Consider the following 24,939-nt stretch of genomic DNA (forward strand, 5'->3'; position numbering starts at 1 on the left):
CGGTAGAAGCGACACAGTATTTAACAACTGTTCATTCACAGACCTCCCTCGCTCTGTCTGCATGACACAAAAAGAGAATATTAAAACGCACAGAGATAATTAAATGAAGTGGCTTTCATCCTTCAGCAGTAAATGCAGTAAGAGGCAAAGGTCCGCCCTCAATGGAGCGGCACACAAATCCTTTCCTTTATATGAATTCAAAGTGAGACCCTTATTCATATGCACTATTCCTTTATCATCCGGCTACTACAACTCTATGATCACATAATTAATTCAGTTCATTGGAATAGACTATGCTTTTTCTTAGCAAGGAAAAATTACCTGCATTGTTTTGTGACTAATGAAAGTCATGATTCGATTTCATGTGTGGTTGAAATGTTTGCTTGGGCCTCTCGGATGATTCTCATCAGGACCAGTTCTTGATATGCATAACGCTTTAAGTCAAGCTAACAGAGAAGCTGTAAATCATCATAAAGTCCATCATTTCCAGCTGGTTAGTGCTCCCAGTCTTCCCTGGCGTCCTTCCCTTTCCATTTGCAAGGTCGATTGACTCTGACGACTCATTCAGGGACTTTCCCTGAGCTCCGAGCTGTCATTGATAGACATGGATGGGAAGAGCGACACTCCTCCTCAGTCCATCTCTCTGTCATTGGGTGTCTTTCAGCTTAGCAGGCATTTCCGTCCCCCATCATTTTCCCCTATCAACAGTTAGCCAGCTAACCCCCTCACCCATAGCTAGGCTGATTCATGTGGCTGTAAATTCTATTGACACTGTGAAGAAGGTTTTCAACCGCATCACCTTTGTGACTTCTACAGTAGAGACATGATCAAGCTACACTGGTCTGTGGGATTCTGTTCATCAGACCATGAAATGAGCTTCCGCAGCAGATATGAGAGGAGGGGAACAAATCGAATCGCTCAGTTATAATACCTGGTGGCCCCAGCTCAATGCAGTATAGGTCATCTGCATTAATGAAATTACATGCAGGTGAATCCCAATACAGCGCAACAATAGAGGGCTCTGAAGCAACCTTCCTGTAATAGCTCTCTCAACTACAAAGACTTCACATCTGCAGACATGCAGTACAGAACAGGGGTCAGAAGAGGTCAAATGTGATTACGATACGATTAGATCACCAATGTAGCTCAAAGAGGCTCAACAGTCTAGTCCTGCTATGTTAGGGTTTTAAGAGCGAGCTGCAGGAAAGTGTTTTACGATTCTCGTCACTATCCATAGTCTGGGGAAAAAGGGTGACATTTTAAAATTAGCATGTTCTAGAAAAGTGTGCACAGGGGTTGTGACCAAATGCTGGATTGTAAATACATGCGACACGGCACGCATGGCAAGGTATTGCTCAATTCACATAAATGCCATGTTCTCTGGTCTTCCATAGAGACATGGGAGTATTTATGGTCTTGGGAGGCTGTTAATCTAATAACCACTAACGTGAACGCCACAGTGGAGTACCCAGCTGTTGAATGTTGCAGCGTAACGGCATGTGCTGATAATGATCTCTGTAATAACAGTAAACATTATCATGGCCATAACCACTCATCTTCACTCTCTAGCCCCTCTAGCAGTCAGACCTCTATGAGAAAGAGCCATTCTGCACCGTGGCAAAGTGTCAGCTCACACAAGGACGTAATTGACTGGAAACCACGGCCGGTCAGCATCGGCAACCAATCCAAGCTGATCCTCTCTAGTTTCCCTGGTGACTGGATGTGTTGTTGGTGGTTGAAGTGTTTCTCTCGCTCTTTCCCTCTCAATGGCCAGCTGTTGTAAGCTAGTCTGTAGGGTGCTGCGTCGCTGCTACTCCTGGCAGAGACATGAAGCCTCCCCACCACCAGGCAGCACCAGGCTCCAGTGTCTCTGCCTGACTCCCAGGCCAGCCTTCTCTCATCCTGCTGCTCAATGAAAGGGCCAGTCCTCTCTGACATTTCCTCTAGTAGATGACATTTCCTACTAGATGACCTCAGTCTGAGTATTGATGGCCCTCTTACTCTTCAGTCTGTGTGTCTGAGTTGACATAACAAACTAACTGGAGCCTACCCACATGTACATATTACCTCAATTACCTCGACTAACTTGTGCCCCCGCACATTGACTCTGTACCGGTACCCCGTGTATATAGCCTCCCTACTGTTATTTTATTTTACTTTTATATTTTTATTTTTTACTTTACACTTTTTTCTTAAAACTGCATTGTTGGTTAAGGGCTTGTAAGTAAGAATTTCACTGTAAGGTCTACACCTGTTGTATTCAGCGCATGTGGAAAATCAAATTTGATTTGTGGTCCTCTGTAGCTCAGCTGGTAGAGCACGGCGCTTGTAACGCCAAGGTAGTGGGTTCGATCCCCGGGACCACCCATACACAAAAATGTATGCACGCATGACTGTAAGTTGCTTTGGATAAAAGCGTCTGCTAAATGGCATATTCATATTCATTTGATTTGATTTGTGGTCTGTCTGAAAGAACAGCCCTAGAAGTCTACATTGTTGTGTACAACACCATTCCTATTCTATTATTTCTAACTTTCTTTACAACTACACCCTTTAAGACATTAGATTTGACTAGGATAGCCACATTTATTCATTACAGGAACCATCAGTGACCTGTGGTTAATTTCCCTGTGTTGGCAGGGGCAAAAGGACCCTGAGGCAGTGGGGCCATGGGACCGGGGACTCGACTCACCTCTCTAATGGCTGTGCAGAACTCACTCTGCAACACCATCTTCAGGGACTGCAGCTTGTGACCCGGGACGTCCCCGGACTCCTGTAGCTTCTCCAGCAGCTCGATCGCCCTGGCCACATCTGACAGAGAGAGAGAAAGAGAGACAGAGAGGAGAGAGAGGAAGAGGTAGAGAGAGGTGGAGAAAGTCAGAGAGAGAGAGAGAGAGAGAGAGAGAGAGAGAGAGAGAGAGAGAGAGAGGACAAGAAGGAAAAAAATGAATTACATTAATATTGAATTACATTAACAGCAGAGCCTTGAGAAAGACACCGGTGCGAATCGATATAGAGGATAACGGAAAAAAAACTCATTCAAGGCCAAGGGGAACAACAAAGAGAGAGAAAGCAATCCCAGTGTCGTTTGCATTAGGCCTGCTCCATGCATGAGAAAATGGGGGGCGGACTTCGAGGGACGGAATCGTTCTGTTCAAAGCGAGCGATTTCTGGCAGGAGCGGGTACCGTGGGCATTAGATCCTTTTAAAACAAACCCATGACGCCCTAAGTTAAAGGCTTTGACTCCTGTGTCTAGTAAGCTCTCCACCCCTAATTATCATCCCTGAATAAATCCAGGGAGTAAGGCAGATTACTTTCACACTCTTAGCGACAAACAGGAAACATTTAAAAATGACAGTACATGCTGGAAGGGGAGAGGAGGGATTTGGTGCTTAGCCTAATCATTGAGTCAGTTGTTTTAGAAGAACCAAAATAAAAAGCAGTTGGTCGATAATGTGCATCTGTCAACCCTTTATCCCTTGAGCATGTGCAAAGAGCAAACTATACAGTTTGCAATCAGCGAGTTGCTCGAAAATGATCAAACCACTTGTAATCAAATACTGATGTTTTATTTTTAATACCTAGCTTGATGTCGACACAGTGACACTTGGAAGAAATAGCAAGATTATGTTTTTGGAGTTGATAATATAGCTTAGATATGAAAAAGGAAACATTTCAAATCGTTAAGTGAGGAGATGTCTACTTTATTAATCCAAGAAATATCAAACTACATCGGAATAGCAAGTGTATACAGAGGCTAAGCGCAAGGATTCTAAACAATCATCTGAAACACTAGTGTTGAACTAGCGCCACGTTCTGGACGACACCATCAGAGCGAGGTAAACACTCAACAATGTTTATAAACATCACGCCAAACCCAGGGAGGCTGGACTGAGACGGAAGACAATCTAGTGTAACCCAGTGAGGCAGAGAGGAGACAAAAAGCTATTACTGTTTACAGACCTAGGGCGAACTAGGTAGGAGGGAGAACTGCATACATAGAACCTGTAGTCGTTTAGCAGGTTTTTTTCTGTGCCAGTGTTAGGCAGTCAAACAGACATACAAGGGCACAACATTTACTGTTAGTACACAAGTATAAAATGGACAAAGAACATGATACCCAGAATACCACAGTGGATTACATTGAACCAGAAGAAATTGTGGGCTCGATTTCCATCAGGATTGGTTACTGCAAGCCAAGAAGTGTTGTCAGGGAGAGATCTTACGGCATTAATCACCTAACTCCAGACTCCACTCAGCTCTTCGTAAGTGCCAAGTGTTGTATAGCTAGAGATAATCATCACAGAACGTTCTATAGGATAGGATGTAAAATGTATATATATACATGTGATTATATATATATATATATATGTGATTTTCTGGATTTTTGTTTTAGATTCCGTCTCTCACAGTTGAAGTGTACCTATGATAAAAATTACAGACCTCTACATGCTTTGTAAGTAGGAAAACCTGCAAAATCGGCAGTGTATCAAATACTTGTTCTCCCCACTGTATGTCTCGTGTAGCTCAGTCGGTAGAGCATGGCGCTTGCAACGCCAGGGTTGTGGGTTCGATTCCCATGGGGGACTAGTATGAAAAAAGTATGAAAATGTATGTAAGTCGCTCTGGATAAGAGCGTCTGCTAAATGACGTAAATATATACAGTACCAGTCAAAGGTTTGGACACACCTACTCATACAAGGGATTTTCTACATTGTAGAATAATAGTGAAGACATCAAAACTATGAAATAACACATATGGAATCATGTAGTAACCAAAAAAGTGTTAAACAAATCAAATTATATTTGAGATTCTTCAAATAGCCACCCTTTGCCTTGATGACATCTTTGCACACTCTTGGCATTCTCTCAACCAGCTTCATGAAGTAGTCACCTGGAATGCATTTCAATTAACAGGTGTGCCTTCTTAAAAGTTAATTTGTGGAATTTCTTTCCTTCTTAATGCGTTTGAGCCAATCAGTTGTGTTGTGACAAGGTAGGGGGGGGGTATACAGAAGATAGCCCTATTTGGTAAAATACCAAGTCCATATTATGACAAGAACAGCTCAAATAAGCAAAGAGAAACAACAGTCCATCATTACTTTAAGACATGATGGTCAGTCAATACAGAACATTTCAAGAACTTTGAAAGTTTCTTCAAGTGCAGTTGCAAAAACCATCAAGCGCTATGATGAAACTGACTCTCATGAGGACCGCGACAGGAATGGAAGACCCATAATTAACTCTGCTGCAGAGGATAAGTTCATTAGAGTTACCGGCCTCAGAAATTGCAGCCCAAATAAATGCTTCACAGAGTTCAAGTAACAGACACATCTCAACATCAACTGTTCAGAGGGGACTGTGTGAATCAGGCCTTTGTCCTTTGGTCTGGATTCCAAATTTGAGATTTTTGGTTCCAACCGCCGTGTCTTTGTGAGACGCGGTGTGGGTGAACGGATGATCTCCGCATGTGTATTTCCCACCATAAAGCATGGAGGAAGAGGTGTTATGGTGTGGGGGTGCTTTGCTGGTGACACTGTCTGTGATTTATTTAGAATTCAAGGCACACTTAACCAGCATGGCTACCACAGCATTCTACAGCGATACGCCATCCCATCTGGTTTGGGCTTAGTGGGACTATCATCTGTTTTTCAACAGGACAATGACCCAACACACCTCCAGGTTGTTGCCTGACCTGTCAGGTTCAGGGGATGGGGAGATGTGAGCAGAATTAGAGCTGGTGCATAGGGAGTCGGGCACAGGAAAGGGGACACTTTTCTCTGAACCTGTAAGTGTGTATGAAGGGATATAACAGTATTCATTACTACTTTACATTACCCCTGCAACAGAGCTGTGCAAAGGTAATGTAGCTAATGTACAGAATTTCCGTCAGATTTAATAGGTGGCCTATGAGTCCCTAAGTAAGGTGAATGAAGTTGTACAATATTCTGTACCATACCTGTAAAAAACTAAGTTAGCTTCCCACTAATGAGCGGCCAGTAATGTGCTGGTATTATTCCAAGCAGCCTGGGTAGTTTTATGAGCGTTTATTTGTCATTATAGCGAGGTCAGGGCCAGATCAGGAGGGCTTTTAACTGCCCTCAGTTGCTCATTAGCGCCAATTTCTTCATCCCCGTCAAGGACTCTGATGAGGACTCCGAACTCGAGCAACGCTTCAAAGATTAAGATTTCTAAAAAACTATGTTTATAGATGTGATTTTTTGGGGTCCGTTTTTGTACTTTGACGCTACACTGATCAAAAGCGATAGTTAGGATTCTCCACCTGTTCAGCACCACTTTCAAGTAGTTTGGCTCTTAACTTCTGTCGGGGGAATTAAATTAATTAATTCTTTTAAATAAACTGGGTTATAGGCTAAAAAGCTATTTTGTAAAAGTAAAGCTAACCATGTTTGATTGCTAAAAGGGAAGGATTTTGATCGGGTATCAAGTTGTTTGAAAGGAGAAAGAGAAGAAGATCTGGCAGTCCTGAAAAGTCCTGAAAAGTTTTAGGCTACAAGCAGTCAAAGGTACTATTTTAGACCTCCATTTGAGTAACAAATCCCGCAAATACCGTAACGAGGCCATACATGTCATGTCCCATCTCCCCTATTCAGACTGTCCAGTGTCTGAGCCCAGTTAGCCAACACACCAACAGTTAATATGGTCTGTTGCTACCAGATGTGATAGTTGTTATCCCCCTAGACCAGTTACGAGGGCTAGTCTAGAGCAGTGGCTCTCCTGATCCCGGAGTTATTGCAGGTAATAGGTCATAAAAGCCTCCCCTCTCCAACAGTTGCATTTCATTTGCTGCATCGTGACACTTGTTATGCCCATCATCCACACTGCTTCCCTTGATCTGCTAGCTCATCCCCTCTGCAAGCACTGCTGTGTCGATTTGTTTCAATATGTAGATGGCTATTTGTGGACAGAATGTCTTGGACAGACCTTGGATAGTGTTGTGTGATAATTGTTGTAAAACATGCAGTAGTAGTCCATTGCTGTGAGGAGCTGCCCACGTCAGGCATTTCTGCTGAAATCCTGTATTTTGTATACAGTGTGAGGACTGAGGAGTGAGACATCAAATAGTTCCCTCTGTGTGTGATCTAAGGGGTATAAAACCCCAGGGTATAAGATTTGCTTGGCAGCCCAGGGTGATTATGTCACATCCACATAGCTGTGTCTGCAACGACTCCCAAATAAGACATGTTACAATGACGCCTCACATCAAATCCCTGCATGGTGCATTTAGCCACATCACCTAGGAGACCCGCTGAGAACTTAAGTCCTTATTAATCTGACCTTATAATTGGCTATGTAGACACACACAGACCAGTAAAACCATGGTAATATTGAGCTATACCACCACTAGCATCGACGTTAAAGTCCCTCAGCCTACAACACCAACACAAAGGCAAACCACTCTGTAAGCGTGGCTCTACACACCACTAAGAATATCCTCACCGCCCACATGGCGTGGCCTGTTACCAAGCCGGAGCCGCTCTATGAATAACTACAGTACATCTGGAGGGTAACACACAGACAGGCAACATGATCCTGGCCTGCCTTACTAACTAACACTCCAACCCATCTGAGAGAGGAACTTGTGAGTACGCATGGATCTGGCTCTATCGCTATTCCACTTCATTAAAATAATGTAGCTCAGTGAAGCCCGAGGATACCAGTCCTGTAGGCTTACAGATTTGTATTTGTATTTATTATGGATCCCTGGGGTCCAGCAAAAGTAAGGCAGTTCATTCAATTTTTAAAACATTACAATACATTCACAGATTTCACAACACACTGTGTGCCCTCAGGCCCCTACTCCACCACTACTACATATCTACAGTACAAAACCCCATGTGTACGGGTGTGTATAGTGCGTATGTTATCGTGTGTGTGTATGCATGTGTCTGCGCCTATGTTTGTGTTGCTTCACAGTTCCCGCTGTTCCATAAGGTGTTTATTTATCTGTTTTTTAAATCTAATTCTACTATGCATCAGTTACTTGATGTGGAATAGAGTTCCATGTAGTCATGGCTCTATGTAGTACTGTTGTCACGACTTCCGCCGAGGCTGCCTCCCCTCCTTGTTCGGGCAGGTTTCGGCATTCGGCATCACCGGCTTACTAGCTACTGCCGATCCATTTATCATCACTCCATTTGTCTTGTCTTCAATCACACACACCTGGTCCTTATTCCCTCATTAGTCATTGTATAAGTGTTCCCTCTGCTTCCTTGTCTGTGTGGGTGATTGTTTATTGTGGAGGTTAGTGAAGCTCGGTGGAGCTCGTGTATTTTGTTTAGACTGAAGTATTTCCCGTGTGCCTTGTATTTTCCAGTGCGCCTGTTTTGTGCCCTGTAGTGTGTTTGACGCATTTCTGCGTAAACCTGTATTTTGCGGATTAAAGCCTGTTATTCTGTGATTTACCCTCCTGCGCCTGACTCCTTCAACACCACCTCATCACAACTGTGCGCCTCCCATAGTCTGTTCAGGACTTGGGGACTGTGAAGAGACCTCTGGTGGCATGTCTTGTGGGGTATGCATGGGTGACCGAGCTGTGCGCCAGTAGCTCAAACAGACAGCTCGGTGCACCCAACATGTCAACGCCTCTCATAAACACAAGTAGTGATGAAGTCAATCTCTTCTCCACTTTGAGCCAGGAGAGCTCGACATGCATATTATTAATATTAGCTCTCTGTGTACATCCAAGGGCCAGCCATGCTGCCCCACAAGTCCTTTTTTGTGGCACCTGAGCACATGACTGAACAGTAGTCCAGGTGTGACAAAACTAGGGCCTGTAGGACCTGCCTTGTTGATAGTGTTGTTAAAAAGGCAGAGCAGCGCTTTATTATGGACATACTTCTCCCCATCTTAGCTACTGTTGTATCAATATGTTTTGACCATGACAGTTTACAATCCAGGGTTACTCCAAACAGTTTAGTCACCTCAACTTGCTCAATTTCCACATGATGTTTTACAATATTTAGTTGAGGTTTAGGGTTTAGTGAATGATTTGTCCCAAATACAATGCTTTTAGTTTTAGAAATATTTAGGACTAACTTATTCATTGCCACCTACTCTGAAACTAACTGCAACTATTTGTTAAGTGTTGCAGTCATTTCAGTCGCTGTGGTAGCTGACATGTATATTGTTGAGTCATCCGCATACATAGACACTCTGGCTTTACTCAAAGCCAGTGGCATGTCATTAGTAAAGATTGAAAAAAGTAATACGCCTAGACAGCTGCCCTGAGGAATTCCTGATTCTACCTGGATTATGTTGGAGAGCCTTCCATTAAAGAACACCCTCTGTGTTCTGTTAGACAGGTAACTCTGTATCCACAATATAGCAGGTGGAGTAAAGCCATAACACATAAGGTTTACCAGATCGATAATGTCAAAAGCCGCACTGAAGTCTAACAAAACAGCCCCCATAATATTTTTATCATCAATTTCTCTCAGCCAATCATCAGTCATTTGTGTAAGTGCTGTGCTTGCTGAACGTCCTTCTCTATAAGCATGCTGAAAGTTTGTTGTTAATTTGTTTACTGTAAAATAGCATTGTATCTGGTCAAACACAATTTTTTCCACTAGTTTACTAAGGGTTGGTAACAGGCTAATTGGTCGGCTATTTGAGCCAGTAAAGGGGGCTTTACTATTTTTAGGTAGCGGAATGACTTTTGCTTCCCTCCAAGCCTGGGGGCACACACATTCTAGTAGGCTTAAATTGAAAGATATCCTCTTTTAGGGTTTCCTCACTCACCTGAGATAGATTCATTTGAAACCAATGTAAGTCAGTGGAGGGAATCCACTCACCTACTAATCCATTTGTATTCTCCTCATGTCTCCACATGTCTCCACACTCCAATGAGACTTCAGCCCCCTTGGCGCTTCACCAACTCTACATTTTTTTACATTTTTAGTCATTTAGCAGACGCTCTTATCCAGAGCGACTTACAGTTAGTGAATACACATATATATATATATATATATATTTTTTTTTAATACTGTCCCCCCCCCGTTGGAATCAAACCCACAACCCTGGCGTTGCAAACGCCATGCTCTATCAACTGAGCTACATCCCTGCCGGCCATTCCCTCCCCTACCCTGGACGACGCTGGGCCAATTGTGCGCCGCCCATGAGTCTCCCGGTCACGGCCGGCTGCGACAGAGCCTGGATTCGAACCAGCATCTCTAGTGGCACAGTTAGCACTGCGATGCAGTGCCTTAGACCACTGCACCACTCAGGAGTGCAGTGGTCTAAGAGATGGACTCCGGGGGTCCAGATGTGCGAAACATCTGTGGGACTCACCCCTCCTCCACAAAATGAAAATATTCAAAGAGCAGTTACTGTATGCTCAGCTTTCACACCGACACAACGGCAGGTCAATGTTGCCATTAGAACATCTGCAAGGCATGAGCACTGTGTGCAATAAAACAATTTTTCCTGTTTCATTTGATACTTGTTTTCAGGGAAGACAAAGGTGTCAAGGTAATACTGCTGCTCTTATTGGAGGTGTTATTAGGGATGTGGAGCCAGAGATGGGATGCAAAACAATGGCTGTTAAAAGTTAAACATACAACTCCTAATTGACATTAATTACATCTGTGAAGTTGGGGAGGCATGTGTCTTGCCTTCATCAGTATTATATAACTAAATAAAGTATGAAACACCAGTATATTGCTATGCATTGAGTAGTCAGGAATATTGATGCTACTTGCCAAACATTTTACCTAGCTTAACTTCTCTTTGCCACACTTTGAATGTGAGCAGTGAGAACACTCATTACCATTGCCTGATTGGATGAGCTGAAAGTAATGAGAGGTGTTTTTGGAGCGGTCACATAAGGCTCTCATCTACCATTTTCTATTTCAACAATCACTCCTAACTGGGTAATGCCATATTTCTCTATTTGAAAGGTTTATCATATGTCTCCAATTACAGCAGACAGTAAAGCAAACGTACTGTATACTGAAATCACTGTGGCAAACTTTAACCAAAATTATACTGTACGTCCTCAAGCGTACGTATGAATAAATTCATAATGTGCCTATGTATGTGTCCCCAATAGTAATAAAGAGATAAATAAAAGCAAAAGAAATAGAACAAAGGCCAATATAAATAATATCGGAATTCTTTGTGAGAAAGATTTCTTGAGGCGTCCAACAACTAAAACATTTATGCTCATTCTAATTCATGTTCTAATGAAATGATGAAGGTCTTTTAGAGGGTGTCCAACTTTGGGAGAGAACTATTCTGAAAGTGCTATCGAAAGCAGTGTCCTCTAAAGAGCCAAGAGGAATCAATGAATTAATAGTGTGTATCTAATAAGCTATTAGTCTACTATAGTCTGTTTCTGTGACTGACAATGTAAAGACGTTGGGTGGTAAATCTGTTTCTGCGACTGACAATGTAAAGACGTTGGGTGGTACATCTGTTTCTGCGACTGACAATGTAAAGACAGTGATAAATCTGTTTCTGTACCTGAAAATGTAAAGACGTTTAGTGATAAATCAGTTTCTGTGACTGACAATGTAAAGACGTTGAGTGGTAAATATGTTTCTGTGACTGACAATGTAAAGACATTTAGTGATAAATCTGTTTCTGTGACTGACAATGTAAAGACATTTAGCGGTAAATCTGTTTCTATGACTGACAATGTAAAGACGTTTAGTGATAAATCTGTTTCTGTGACTGACAATGTAAAGACGTTTAGTGATAAATCTGTTTCTGTGACTGACAATGTAAAGACTTTTAGTGGTAAATCTGTTTCTGTGACTGACAATGTAAAGACTTTTAGTGGTAAATCTGTTTCTGTGACTGACAATGTTAAGACGTTTAGCGGTAAATCTATCTCTAATATATACGTGTCACCTTGAGATTTTCTCAAATCGAATTAATGACGGACGACCACAGAAATGATGGTTCAAACTATAAATAGCAGGGTGTCTAAAACAGTCACCAGTTCCAGAATGAGTCAGCCTTTCAAGTACACTGAGTTCACTTTCTGCTCTACTTTGATGACTGGATTTACTAATGTGGCCATCACTCTGGATGCGTCATAAATAAATGTGAAGACCACACAAGCAGCTAGCGATGCTGCTGAACACACCAGGTCTGTGCTGTCCTGCCTTGGCCACAGACTATTTCAGCCCCTTAACAAGTGCTTGTGACTAACAAAGGTCACCCTCACTAGAGAAAGTCATCAAGCCTTTAACATTTTATTTGGATCCCCATTAGCTGTTACAAAAGCAGCAGCTACTCTTCCTGGGTCCAAGCCTTTCAACGCCACAGTATTAAGCGATGAGTGCTTCACTGCTTTCTATACTTGAGTAAGAGTCTAAAACATGATTTTGAGCTGTTTGCAAAACTGGGCAGGGCTCCAATACCCTCACATAATTACCCTGTTGATAATAGAGGGCAGAGCTGAATATAATATATTTTCCAATATCTGCGTGCAGTTTTAATAAAAACGCTGTGTGGTGTAAATAAATATTTCCAATTAACTCAGCTGGCTCATTAAGATATGGTGATGATGAAAACAGATACTGCAATGCAGGTGCATCTTCTCCGTCTCCACTGGGATGTCTAAGGCCCTAATAGATCAACTTTTCATAGCAGATTTATTCAAGACTGCCCAGTAGGGAAAGAAAGTAGGAAAAGGTATGCACTCACTACTGTAAGTCGCTCTGGATAAAAGCGCCTGCTAAATGACTAAAATGTTAAAAGTAAGACTAGTCTGAACTATTCTTCAATCCCACATGTAATGTTTTCCAGAGCAGTGCCCTAACACAGTCACTACCAGAATGTCTGCCTTACACATGCCAGAATAAATTACCCCGGAGAGGCCATGCCATCTGCCACTTCCCAATTTGACCTGCGTATCCTTTGTGCCATTGGCAACCACACAGAAATTACCACACAAAAACCTCTACTGTGCTCATACTCTGGATGAGTAGAGGAACAGGCCAGCAGGGGCTTGCCAGACATGAGGCCAGCTCCTCAACAGGAGAGCTTTTTAAGTGGACGCACCTCACTTTATCAATCCCCCCCATAAATCGAGTGAATTAACACTAAATGCCCCTGCCGTGACATTCCTGACTATAGAGGGAAAATAAATCACTCCTTAGGCTAATGAGCCCTGATGGTGACCATCTAAGGCAGAAGCAGATGACACTGCACTCTGTTTTTGTCTCCCTTCCTCTGACTGATTACCTGGCAAATGTCCATCCCAAACAAATTACCTTTCCTTTCAATGTGGTTCTAAGGAGAGCTTACGCAGAGCTGTGCCATTCCAAACAGCTCTCCGTTGATGACAATGCTGAGCTGGCTGTTCACCTCACCTGTAATCCCTCCTCTCTGTTATCACCCAAAGCAAGGTACAAGAGGAAGGTTGCTGCGCAACAGCAAACAAACCCAGTGACCTCTGCAAGCAAAGCAAAGCCTGTCTGCAGTATGGTGAGACAACACGCTTAGGGCCCTGAGTAGGTTATCGTTTTTTGCCCTTTCTCCCCTGTGAATAGACCAAAACAAGGGATAAGTGATAACTTGCAAGGACATGTGTGGTTGTTCTATGTTATGGAAATAAACCATGCATGGAGAGCATCAAAAAAAGTATTGACTTCCAGATTTCAAGCTTCTGCTCTCCCTCGATGTTTGGCCTCTTAGTAAATCCATTGTAATTTCAGACAGCACAGAAACCTGTTTGAGCATCTGTGTCTGGGTTTTCCTACACGGCTCAATTAGCAAATAAATAAGTATTCCACTCACAAAGGCCTCAAATGCCTCTCCACCAGCAAATATCTGGCAGAAAGAGCACTCTCACATTTCACTGTGATTACTGTCCAGCCTCAGCCTGACTGATATTATTATGGCTTCATGGCACACAGTTGAGAACTCTCTCAGTATCTCTATCAATACCAATAGTCTTGGCATGCCTGGAGCCGGTTAGTGTTTGAATGAGAGTCAATCTTTGAAGAAGAACTTTGGTGCCATGGGAGGTTCCTACACAGGCTGTTTCTACACAGGACTGTGGCGTTTGAGTCATTTCCTGAGACAATAGCAGGAAGTGCAGTCATGACCTCAAAGCACACTGTGAGCTTTGTGTGTGTGTGTGTGTGTGTGTTTGACAAATTCCTAACACATCCTGCTTTCAACAAAAAAACAGCCTTCTTTTCAATATCAATTACAGCGTTTCCTCGCTAGTGGCAGCAGCGACAAAGGACTCTGTGCAAAGACGATGACAGCTCCTGTAAAGCTATCATTATGATCCCCTACATGATCACTGCTGCGGGGCAGTGACTGCTTAACGTTAATGTGCAGAACATGTGAATACAGCAGTCACCTGAATGTTCTCTCTGAAATGATAAGGGCTCTGACTCACTAGTCTACCTATATGCAAACCCAAATGTCCATATCTAATGGAAAGGGTTGAGTAGCTTATACTGGCATTTATATTTCAGTTTGACTGGGGAGAAAAAAACTCTTCCCCACTGTGTCATATAAGGAATGACTTGTTTATCAATAGAATCTCAATGCCAGAAATGTTCCTTCCCCTAATTACTGAATTCCTTGAACTGAGGATGGTGGGAGGAAACTGAGTTGAGCTTCTTGTTTATCATTTTGCCCTGTATCATGTTTTTGACTTTGCATACACATTCAAGCTCATATACAGTATGTGAAGACGTTTGACTAATGTAGAGCCCCTATCAGTTGCTTCAGTCACGCAATAATGAGTCCAATTGCCACTGAGCATTGGAATTAACTGTAAATCATTCAAATGAGCCAATGTTTATCAAGTGTGAATAAAACTGTTATATTATCCGCTATTCCTTGGGCATAAAGACAGGTCACTTTTGCTGATGATCCTCGGTTTAAATCCATTCCATACTTCACGACAACAGCCAGGATAGATTACTCATGCGCAACGCTGTGGACAATACAATGTAAAGAGGTCACCATTTGTAATTTTTCCATTTAGACAGATCCTCTTGCCTTCTACATTCCTGTGAGTTGTTTATTCCAAGGCGTTTACAGCTTAGCCTACTGTCACTGACTGTTGTGGCAATCATTCAAAGTGAGCCCATGCCCATTACTTTTCCCAGATGTATCCTCTTTCTCTATTTTTAACACCACTCGTTTCGTTTGTGTTATGCAGCCACACCAATGCCATTTCACTGCCGGATTCGTTTTAAGCACTCTATAGGCTACATATTTCCAGACTGAAACGTAGGCTTCACTTTTTATCCATATTCCCCATTGTCCCCGTTTTGAATATCAAAATGAAACAATAGCCAGGATCTATCGGAAATAAATAAGTAGGCTACATAGAACCAATGGAAATATCGGTGGTGGTTGCATGACGACATCTGAATGATGAGCTCATAAAATAAGCTTTTATCACATGACCTGCAATCATGCTGTGACACATCTGTATCCATCTGTTATCATTGGACAGGCAGGGTACTTTAGGAAAGCAATATCACCTGAAGTCCGCGTGCAAGTAGGCCTATTGCTACTCCAAAATATGACGTAGGCTATAGGTAGACTACATTGTGGACTTATCCTTCCCTTTAGAATAATGAATTCATTTTTCACTGCCAACAACAGGTATGCTATGGGGTGAAGACCTGTACCCCTTTATTGTTCACTGTCCAAATTACCAATAGATTCAAGAAAAATATAAACCAATCAAAAAAGCTGTTATCTATTCTTAAGCCTACCCATCCAAAAGTTGTCTGATGTCCAGAGAAGTAAGGATTTACGCGTGATTGGTTTCCTGCGCCCAATAAATTATTTATCCCAATCACGAAGTGAAGAATACAGCGAGATAATATTCTACTGGATGTTACATAACAGTGATAAATGCACTGTATTCATAAGCAGTGGGATGTAATACTGTGCGTTAATAACACCTTTGTTATAAGCCGTTTTATCCCATTTTGCAGAGTACGCACCAAACGGTCATTTTATTCCCAGCGAATAACGGTATCCCGCAAGAGAGAAATATAAACTGACGAATGTCAAATTTAAATAATAGCTTATACTAGTTTCCCCTCAAATGCCGTCCGCCAATGCATCGCCCGCTCAAGTTACAGAACCATAAATAATTCAACAAGAAAGCGAATCCGACGGTTGTGCATCTTACCTCGATCCAGAGTGAGCGGTTGGACCTCTGTCGCCATGACTGTTGTTATTGGGAGATAGAACGACTATGGTAGCTGCAGCATCAGAAGCAACTCAAGCCAAACGGGCGAGTGAGAGCACAGAGCCCGTCGGTGGGAGTGGCTGGAAGCAAGAGGGGATTACCTCCCGCGCCGCCGCTCCATAGGACTGATCCAACGGTCCTGTCAAACCGAACAACCGCGGGATTAATATCTTTATGCAAATAATTGAGTGTGGATGGTACTGGACTGACCTATAGCCCAACTGTGTTCGATATTGAATAGCTGATATGAACATTTTGATATTGAATTCTTCACTGCCAATTTCATAGCCAACCTGTGCTCATGGCAGGTGATTTTTGTTTTCCTGCAGCCCCAGGCTGATATAGTAGTCTACAGCAACCACAAAGTGATAGGCAGGTTTCAATGTTGGCTTGGAACCGCAGCAGATCAAGGGTTTATAGATTAATCCCCATGTTTATAGTCCTGTAAAAAGGAGACTCATGCATAGATGGGAACTGGGCTGGGCTCTCTCTGTATCTATGTTTCCTTTACTAATGCCTGTTGCAGCTATAGCTTAATGCTGTGGCAAATCTACTGCATGACCTGTAGCAGTGTGGCCAAAAACCAAGGAAAATTGAATATCGCCCTCTCAATGCCCATGGGTACATCCTTTAGAATGGAGGGACCAGGATTGAAACAAGATCACACTGTAGGCTACAGAATTTCATAGGCCTGTACATTTTCAGTTGTAAATGCTATTATAGATTTCAAGCAAATAAGGGGACATTTATTGTATTTAACTGGCTGACTTTTCAGTGCACAATTTGTTATAAACTAGACAACAGTGTTTAAGTTTCAAATGATTCCATTTCTTTTTTAATATGTCTTGGCTCCTCTCAGAAGTCTACTTAAACTTTGGAAAATCAATGACCTCACTTTCAGGTAGATTTCCATTCTAATGTGGGAAAGTGTAACAACGGAAGAGCATATGACTCTGCAGCCTACTGTGTAACGCTGTGCCATTTTTCCCAGATTGCATTTCAGCAAACCCATTCCATACTGTATCTTTCATCTTAAAGTGCTTTTAGACCTGCACTTCTAAATCAACTCCACACAGACCATATGTGCTGGCGAATCACAACCGCACAGCAGCTCCACCCAGCTCCATGCAGATGCAAATTGTATATGGGTGGTAAGTGGTGGGATGGAGGGAGGGCTTAAGGCCAGTGAGAAAGAGGACACAAGGAGATTATGTGCTCACATTAATATGGGCTGCTGTGCTAGTGTTTGGAGAAAGAATCTGCTTTTAAAAAGAGGAGGGGATTAGACTGCAGTGCTCTTAAGGCCCTGCGACTGAGAGTGAATTGATTTCTGAATGGATGACACGTTCTACTTCAGGAGAGAGAAGAGAAGAGAAGAGAAGAGAAGAGAAGAGAAGAGAAGAGAAGAGAAGAGAAGAGAAGAGAAGAGAAGAGAAGAGAAGAGAAGAGAAGAGAAGAGAAGAGAAGAGAAGAGAAGAGAAGAGAAGAGAAGAGAAGAGAAAGAGAGAGAGAGAGAGAGAGAGAGAAAGAGAGAAAAAGAGAGAGAGATAGAAAGAGAAAGAGAAAGAGAAAGAGAAAGAGAAAGTGAAAGAGAAAGAGAAAGAGAAAGAGAAAGAGAGATAGAGCACTTAAGGAAGTCAGGAACAAACAAATACCATTGCTTATGTGCAGAATGCACTATCCAAGAGGTAAAAGGCAGCTCAGGGTTGCCGAGATGATCTGATCAAGCCCCATTTTCAAGGAATGATAAATTGCATAGTACATAGTTACTTTACCCCTACCTACATGCACATATTACCTCAACTAACCTGTACCCTCGCACATTGACTCTGTACTGAGTCACTCTGTATATTGCCTCGTTATTATTATTTTATTGTGTTACTTTTTAAAACTTTAGTTTCAGTAAATATTTTCTCAACTCTTATTTTTATTAAAACTGCATTGTTGGTTAAGGGCTTGTAAGTAAGCATTTCACGGTAAGGTCTACACCTGTTGTATTCGGCGCAAGTGATAAATACAATTTGATTTGATTTGACATTCTGCTTTGCCATCGCAGTGTTCCAGACTGTTCAAATCCATCCAACAGGCAGCTGTTGACAGTTGATCAAAGAGAGCAGTGAGGAAATCAGTGTAAACATGTGGGTGTTATGCTGGCACTGCATGGCAGATCTTCTGGAAAATATATCCTATTCCTTATGGAGAGGGAGGGCAATGCCCTCTACATATACTGTATAGTGGTACTATGACAGACACGAGGCATTTACCTTATGCATTCAATAACTTTCATTCAACCACCCTGGTCTCGGCAGAAAAGGCAGGTAACATGTCCAGATGTCAAATAAGAATAAATCAAACATGTGACCTAGTACTAGCGGTTAAGATCGTTGGGCCAGTAACCAAAAGGTAATTGGTTCGAAACCCCGAGCCGACTAGGTGAAAAATCTGTAGCTTCAGAGTGTTTAATAGTCACATGTACAGGGTTGCAGGTGTGATTGCAGGGTACAGGGAAAATCTTAGGCTTCGAGCTCCAACATGAAGGACTTGCAAGACTTGAGCAAGGCACATAACCCTAATTGCTCCTGTAAGTCGCTCTGGAAAAGCGCGTCTGCTAAATGACTAAAACATTTTTTAAAATAATGTAGCCTACTAGTTTGCATTTCTGATCTCTGAGAAGCCAAAATTTGTCAAGATAAAGTGGCAACCATCCAACACAGTCACAATAAGTCAGTCGTGCTTGGAACTGTAAGGAGATGGCTAAGAAGTAGCTACTTCAAAATTACTTCTGACAAATCACTTAGATTAATGAAACTAAACATCTACTGTATGCACGCATGACTGTAAGTCGCTTTGGATAAAAGCGTCTGCTAAATGGCATATTTTACTGCTGTGCTACATTAAACCCAGTCACACAGTAGGGTATAAAATTCCAATCATCGTAATTACACCAAATATCGTCTCATAAATCCACTTTTATGCTGGCATATTGTAACATTGGGTATGAAATCAATCACAGTACGATAAAAGAAGAATGCTAAAGGCTTCAAAATACCCTTAATAAGTAGTCCGTAAGTGGACAGTGCGTTTCGGTCCCATTCAAATTCACACTGACTCCTCATATCATATCTAACAGAGAGGGAGAGAGGTGAATGGAAGACCCCTTATGATTAAACCTAGTGCAGCCCCTGTTTACAGGAGATCATTGAGTGTACACTGCACGTCCGTGCCAGGTGCCAGACACAGAATGAAAACTACACATATCCTGCCAGCAGCATCTGCGCTACTATAGGAAGAATTATTGCTCTATCGCTGGGTACTGTGATTTACAGAGGCATTCAGGTTGGACAAATTAAACCATTGGGAGAATTGACAGCCTTTGACGATCCAAGGTTTTGAATGTAGTCAGACTCCTGTTCTGTACATGAAAACACAATCTCCCTTTTGATGACATGGTAGTAATTCATTAATGAGCAGCAAGCAGAGCACAATCAAGGTACAGATCACATTGACTGATCAGAAACCAGTACAAATCCATTATCATGTTGAGCCATGCAGACAAACCAGCTACGGAGAGTTTACTGTGCTAAGCCCAGGCACCACAGGCTGAAATGCCATTTTTGCATCTACCTATCAGTTTTGAGATTTGTTGGTATATTGGTCCATTAATATTAGTATTTTCAAAAAGTAAACATTACACACAACAACAAAAAAACAATTTAAAATGTATATTTTCTTTAGTTTATCATACTACTGTCAACAACATTTTAATGATTTTTAACCACTTTAAAATGGACATACACTACCAGTCAAAGGTTTGGACACACCTACTCATTCAAGGGTTTTTCTATACTTTTTGTTAAAAAAAATTACATTGTAGAATAATAGTGAAGACATCAAAACTATGAAATAACACATATGGAATCATGTAGTAAACAAAAAAGTGTTAAACAAATCAAAGTATATTTTATATTTGAGAATCTTCAAATAGCCACCCTTTGCCTTGATGACAGCTTTGCACACTCTTGGCGTTCTCTCAACCAGCTTCACCTGGAATGCTTTTCCAACAGTCTTGAAGGAGTTCCCACATATGCTGAACACTTGTTTGCTGCTTTTCCTTCACTCTGCGGTCTGACTCATCCCAAACCATCTCAATTGGGTTGAGGTCGGGGGATTGTGGAGGCCAGGAATCTGATGCAGCACTCAATCACTCTCCTTCTTGGTAAAATAGCCCTTACACAGCCTGGAGGTGTGTTGCGTAATTGTCCTGTTGAAAAACAAATGATAGTCCCACTAAGCCCAAACCAGATGTGATGGCGTTTTGCTGTAGAATGCTGTGGTAGCCATGCTGGTTAAGTGTGCCTTGAATTCTAAATAAATCACAGACAGTGTCACCAGCAAAGCACCCCCACACCAAAACACCTCCTCCTCCATGCTTTATGGTGGGAAATACACATGCAGAGATCATCTGTTCACCCACACCGCGTCTCACAAAGACACGGCGGTTGGAACCAAAAATCTCAAATTTGGACTCCAGACCAAAGGACAAATGTCCACCGGTCTAATGTCCATTGCTCGTGTTTCTTGGCCCAAGCAGGTCTCTTCTTCTTATTGGTGTCCTTTAGTAGTGGTTTCTTTGCAGCAATTCGACCATGAAGGCCTGATTCACACAGTCCCCTCGGAACAGTTCATGTTGAGATGTGTCTGTTACTTGAACTCTGTGAAGCATTTATTTGAGCTGCAATTTCTGAGGCTGGTAACTCTAATGAACTTATCCTCTGCAGCAGAGTTAACTATGGGTCTTCCATTCCTGTCGCGGAATGTCATGAGAGTCAGTTTCATCATAGCGCTTGATGGTTTTTGCGACTGCACTTGAAGAAACTTTCAAAGTTTTGACTGACCTTCATGTCTTAAAGTAATGATGGACTGTCGTTTCTCTTTGCTTATTTGTGCTGTTCTTACCATAATATGGACTTGGTATTTTACCAAATAGGGCTATCTTCTGTATACCCCTCCTACATTGTCACAACACAACTGATTGGCTCAAACGCATTAAGGAGGAAAGAAATTCCACAAATTAACTTTTAAGAAGGCACACCTGTTAATTGAAATGCATTCCAGGTGACTACCTCATGAAGCTGGTTGAGAGAATGCCAAGAGTGTGCAAAGATGTCATCAAGGCAAAGGGTGGCTATTTGAAGAATCTCAAATCTCAAATATACAGTGAGGGAAAAAAGTACTTGATCCCCTGCTGATTTTGTACGTTTGCCCACTGACAAAGAAATGATCAGTCTATAATGTTAATGGTAGGTTTATTTGAACAGTGAGAGACAGAATAACAACAAAAAAATCCAGAAAAATGCATGTCAAAAACGTTATGAATTGATTTGCATTTTAATGAGGGAAATAAGTATTTGACCCCTCTGCAAAACATGACTTAGTACTTGGTGGCAAAACCCTTGTTGGCAATCACAGAGGTCAGACATTTCTTGTAGTTGGCCACCAGGTTTGCACACATCTCAGGAGGGATTTTGTTCCACTCCTCTTTGCAGATCTTCTCCAAGTCTTTAAGGTTTCGAGGCTGACGTTTGGCAACTCAAACCTTCAGCTCCCTCCACAGATTTTCTATGGGATTAAGGTCTGGAGACTGGCTAGGCCACTCCAGGACCTTAATGTGCTTCTTCTTGAGCCACTCCTTTGTTGCCTTGGCCGTGTGTTTTGGGTCATTGTCATGCTGGAATACCCATCCATGACCCATTTTCAATGCCCTGGCTTAGGGAAGGAGGTTCTCACCCAAGATTTGACGGTACATGGCCCCGTCCATCGTACCTTTGATGCGGTGAAGTTGTCCTTTCCCCTTAGCAGAAAAACATACCCATAGCATAATGTTTCAACCCCCATGTTTGACGGTGGGGATGGTGTTCTTGGGGTCATAGGCAGCATTCCTCCTCCTCCAAACACGGCGAGTTGAGTTGATGCCAAAGAGCTCCATTTTGGTCTCATCTGACCACAACACTTTCACCCAGTTCTCCTCTGAATCATTCAGATGTTCATTGGCAAACTTCAGACGGGCATGTATATGTGCTTTCTTGAGCAGGGGGACCTTGCGGGCGCTGCAGGATTTCAGTCCTTCACGGCGTAGTGTGTTACCAATTGTTTTCTTGGTGACTATGGTCCCAGCTGCCTTGAGATCATTGACAAGATTCTCCCGTGTAGTTCTGGGCTGATTCCTCACCGTTCTCATGATCATTGCAACTCCACGAGGTGAGATCTTGTATGGAGCCCCAGGCCGAGGGAGATTGACAGTTATTTTGTGTTTCTTCCATTTGCGAATAATCGCACCAACTGTTGTCACCTTCTCACCAAGCTTCTTGGCGATGGTCTTGTAGCCCATTCCAGCCTTGTGTAGGTCTACAATCTTGTCCCTGACATCCTTGGAGAGCTCTTTGGTCTTGGCCATGGTGGAGAGTTTGGAATCTGATTGATTGATTGCTTCTGTGGACAGGTGTCTTTTATACAGGTAACAAGCTGAGATTAGGAGCACTCCCTTTAAGAGTGTGCTCCTAATCTCAGCTCGTTACCTGTATAAAAGACACCTGGGAGCCAGAAATCTTTCTGATTGAGAGGGGGTCAAATACTTATTTCCCTCATTAAAATGCAAATCAATTTATAACATTTTTGACATGCGTTTTTCTGGATGTTGTTGTTGTTATTCTGTCTCTCACTGTTTAAATAAACCTACCATTAAAATGATAGACTGATAATTTCTTTGTCAGTGGGCAAACGTACAAAATCAGCAGGGGATCAAATACTTTTTTCCCTCACTGTATTTTGAATTGTTTAACACTTTTTTGGTTACTACATGATTCCATGTGTTATTTCATAGTTTTGATGTCTTCACTATTATTCTACAATGTAGAAAATAGTAAAAAATTAAGAAAAACCCTGGAATGAGTAGGTGTGTCCAAACCTTTGACTGGTACTGTACATCAATAACTGCAAAGCTCAGCTCACTACATTAAATTACACAATTTAAAGCCCATTTCATAGAAAATGTTACAAACTGGACTATATTTAGTAACTTACTTTGAATAGATGGTAATTGGGTCTAAATAGGGGTTTGGCAGTCTAAAGTCAGTTTACTTGTCTTTAACTGCCATTTCCCAAAAGTCAGGCTCTTCCCACACACCAACAAAAAAAAATCTCAGCTTCAGAAGCATCTGCATTCACCAAATTTTGTGTGGTTATCCTTAGATATATTCTCCAGACTTTCCCAGAGGGAATTGTTGATATGTTGTAAATATTTTATTCTAAATAACATTTTCTTTGGAAAAATGCAGATAGAGTGTTTTAGTATATCTTTAGTATTTTACAGATTTTAAAGATTTTAAAGTATATATCCAATATTTTCCTGAGGACAAGTCCGACCCTGGAATGTTTTAACAAAAATAAACAAAAATATTTAGGCTGACTTCCTCCAGTGTCCAGAAAAATGTATTTGCACGATATGCAAATATGTGAATATTTAATTAGATATAGCCTCATTTGTATATTGTAATAAAACATTTCAGAAAAATTGTAATACAAAAAGTATTATATTTGTGTCTACATTCAACTGGTAGAAGTTGATCGTGATATGATTAAGGGGGGGAAATTACCATATAAGGGTGTGGTGGCTGGACTTAAGCCCAGGAGTTTATAGGGCATCAGCAAAATACCTTGATCGATAATTTAAGGCCTGGTATATCAGACTGCAGAACTTTAGGGGTTTCAAAACTCACCGATTGATCTTTGGGTTGACACTAAAATAAAAACATTCATCTTAAGAGGAAAGAGGGGTTGTTTAAGCATAGGTTGCACTCCTGCTTTATTATAGAACAGTACTGCATGTGTTTGCTGAGCAAACAGTCTTGGGTAAATCCATTTGATTTCAATCACTTTTTGACAGCATCCCTTTTGATAAAAAAAAAGAAAACTTTCCCTACATGTTTTCCCATCGGAGAAGTGGTCAGAAAGCGACTTTTTGGACCTGAATGCCAAAACAATTGATATCAAAGGAATGCTGATATCATTTAAAAGCATACAAGCATCGTTGTCAAACTATTTTATTATTTATTGAAAAACATTTTTTTTTTTTTTAATTGTCATTTTTAAACCTTTATTGTAAATGATCTAAAAATGCATAAACTCAGATTTTTTCCTATAAATTTTTTAAAATATGGAATATAAGACTAATAGAAAAAATATTTCATGTGACCAATGCTCCATGAATTTGCAATGCCTTCACCCTGTTCATGTACTTATGTCTATATAATTTAGTATTAGAACAGAACACAATATAATAAAATAATGTATTTATTGGCTTCATAACATTAGTTTAACTAAAATAATTTATTGTGGGGGTTCAAGGTATTTTATAAACTGCATATTATGAAGACAATGTAGGCCAGCATCTTTAAGGTATCTATTAGGAAACTTTTGACAAAGCACTAACTTTTTGTCACCAAGGAATACAAATCTGGGTAACAGATATGTTCTTATTAGGCCTATACTTTGTAAATATTCCTGCATAACAGCCAGGGCCGGATTACCGAACGGGTATGCAGGGCCAAACTCAGGGCACGCGCCCCGACCCATGGCAAAACGTTTAGAATTGCAGGAAATTAGCTTTGAAACTGCAACATTTTCTCTGAGCCTCGTGACAAAATGTGTTGAATAGAATTATAAAACTGCACAT

General features: G+C 41.6%; 1 protein-coding gene and 1 pseudogene across 2 annotated transcripts in view; one reads left to right on the plus strand and one right to left on the minus strand.

Moving 5' to 3' along the window:
* LOC311140770 (protein lin-7 homolog A) overlaps positions 1-16,185 on the minus strand; it is a gene marked incomplete at its 5' end in the record, with an annotated part of 37,729 nt that extends 21,544 nt beyond the window's left edge. Inside the window, 2 exons of the mRNA XM_084175985.1 lie at positions 2,693-2,811; positions 16,149-16,185. Of these exons, the coding sequence (XP_084032111.1) occupies positions 2,693-2,811; positions 16,149-16,185 (156 nt within the window). The remainder of the gene's footprint in view (positions 1-2,692; positions 2,812-16,148) is intronic.
* Positions 16,186-16,214: 29 nt separating this feature from the next.
* Positions 16,215-24,939, plus strand: part of LOC311140067 (acyl-CoA synthetase short-chain family member 3, mitochondrial-like) — a 54,118-nt pseudogene continuing 45,393 nt past the window's right edge. The window contains exon 1 of the transcript in view: positions 16,215-16,294. The product of the transcript in view is annotated as an acyl-CoA synthetase short-chain family member 3, mitochondrial-like (transcript). The remainder of the gene's footprint in view (positions 16,295-24,939) is intronic.

The sequence above is a fragment of the Coregonus lavaretus genome (genome assembly GCF_964263955.1).
Source record: "Coregonus lavaretus genome assembly, chromosome: 13".
In the NCBI taxonomy this organism is placed as follows: domain Eukaryota; kingdom Metazoa; phylum Chordata; class Actinopteri; order Salmoniformes; family Salmonidae; genus Coregonus; species Coregonus lavaretus.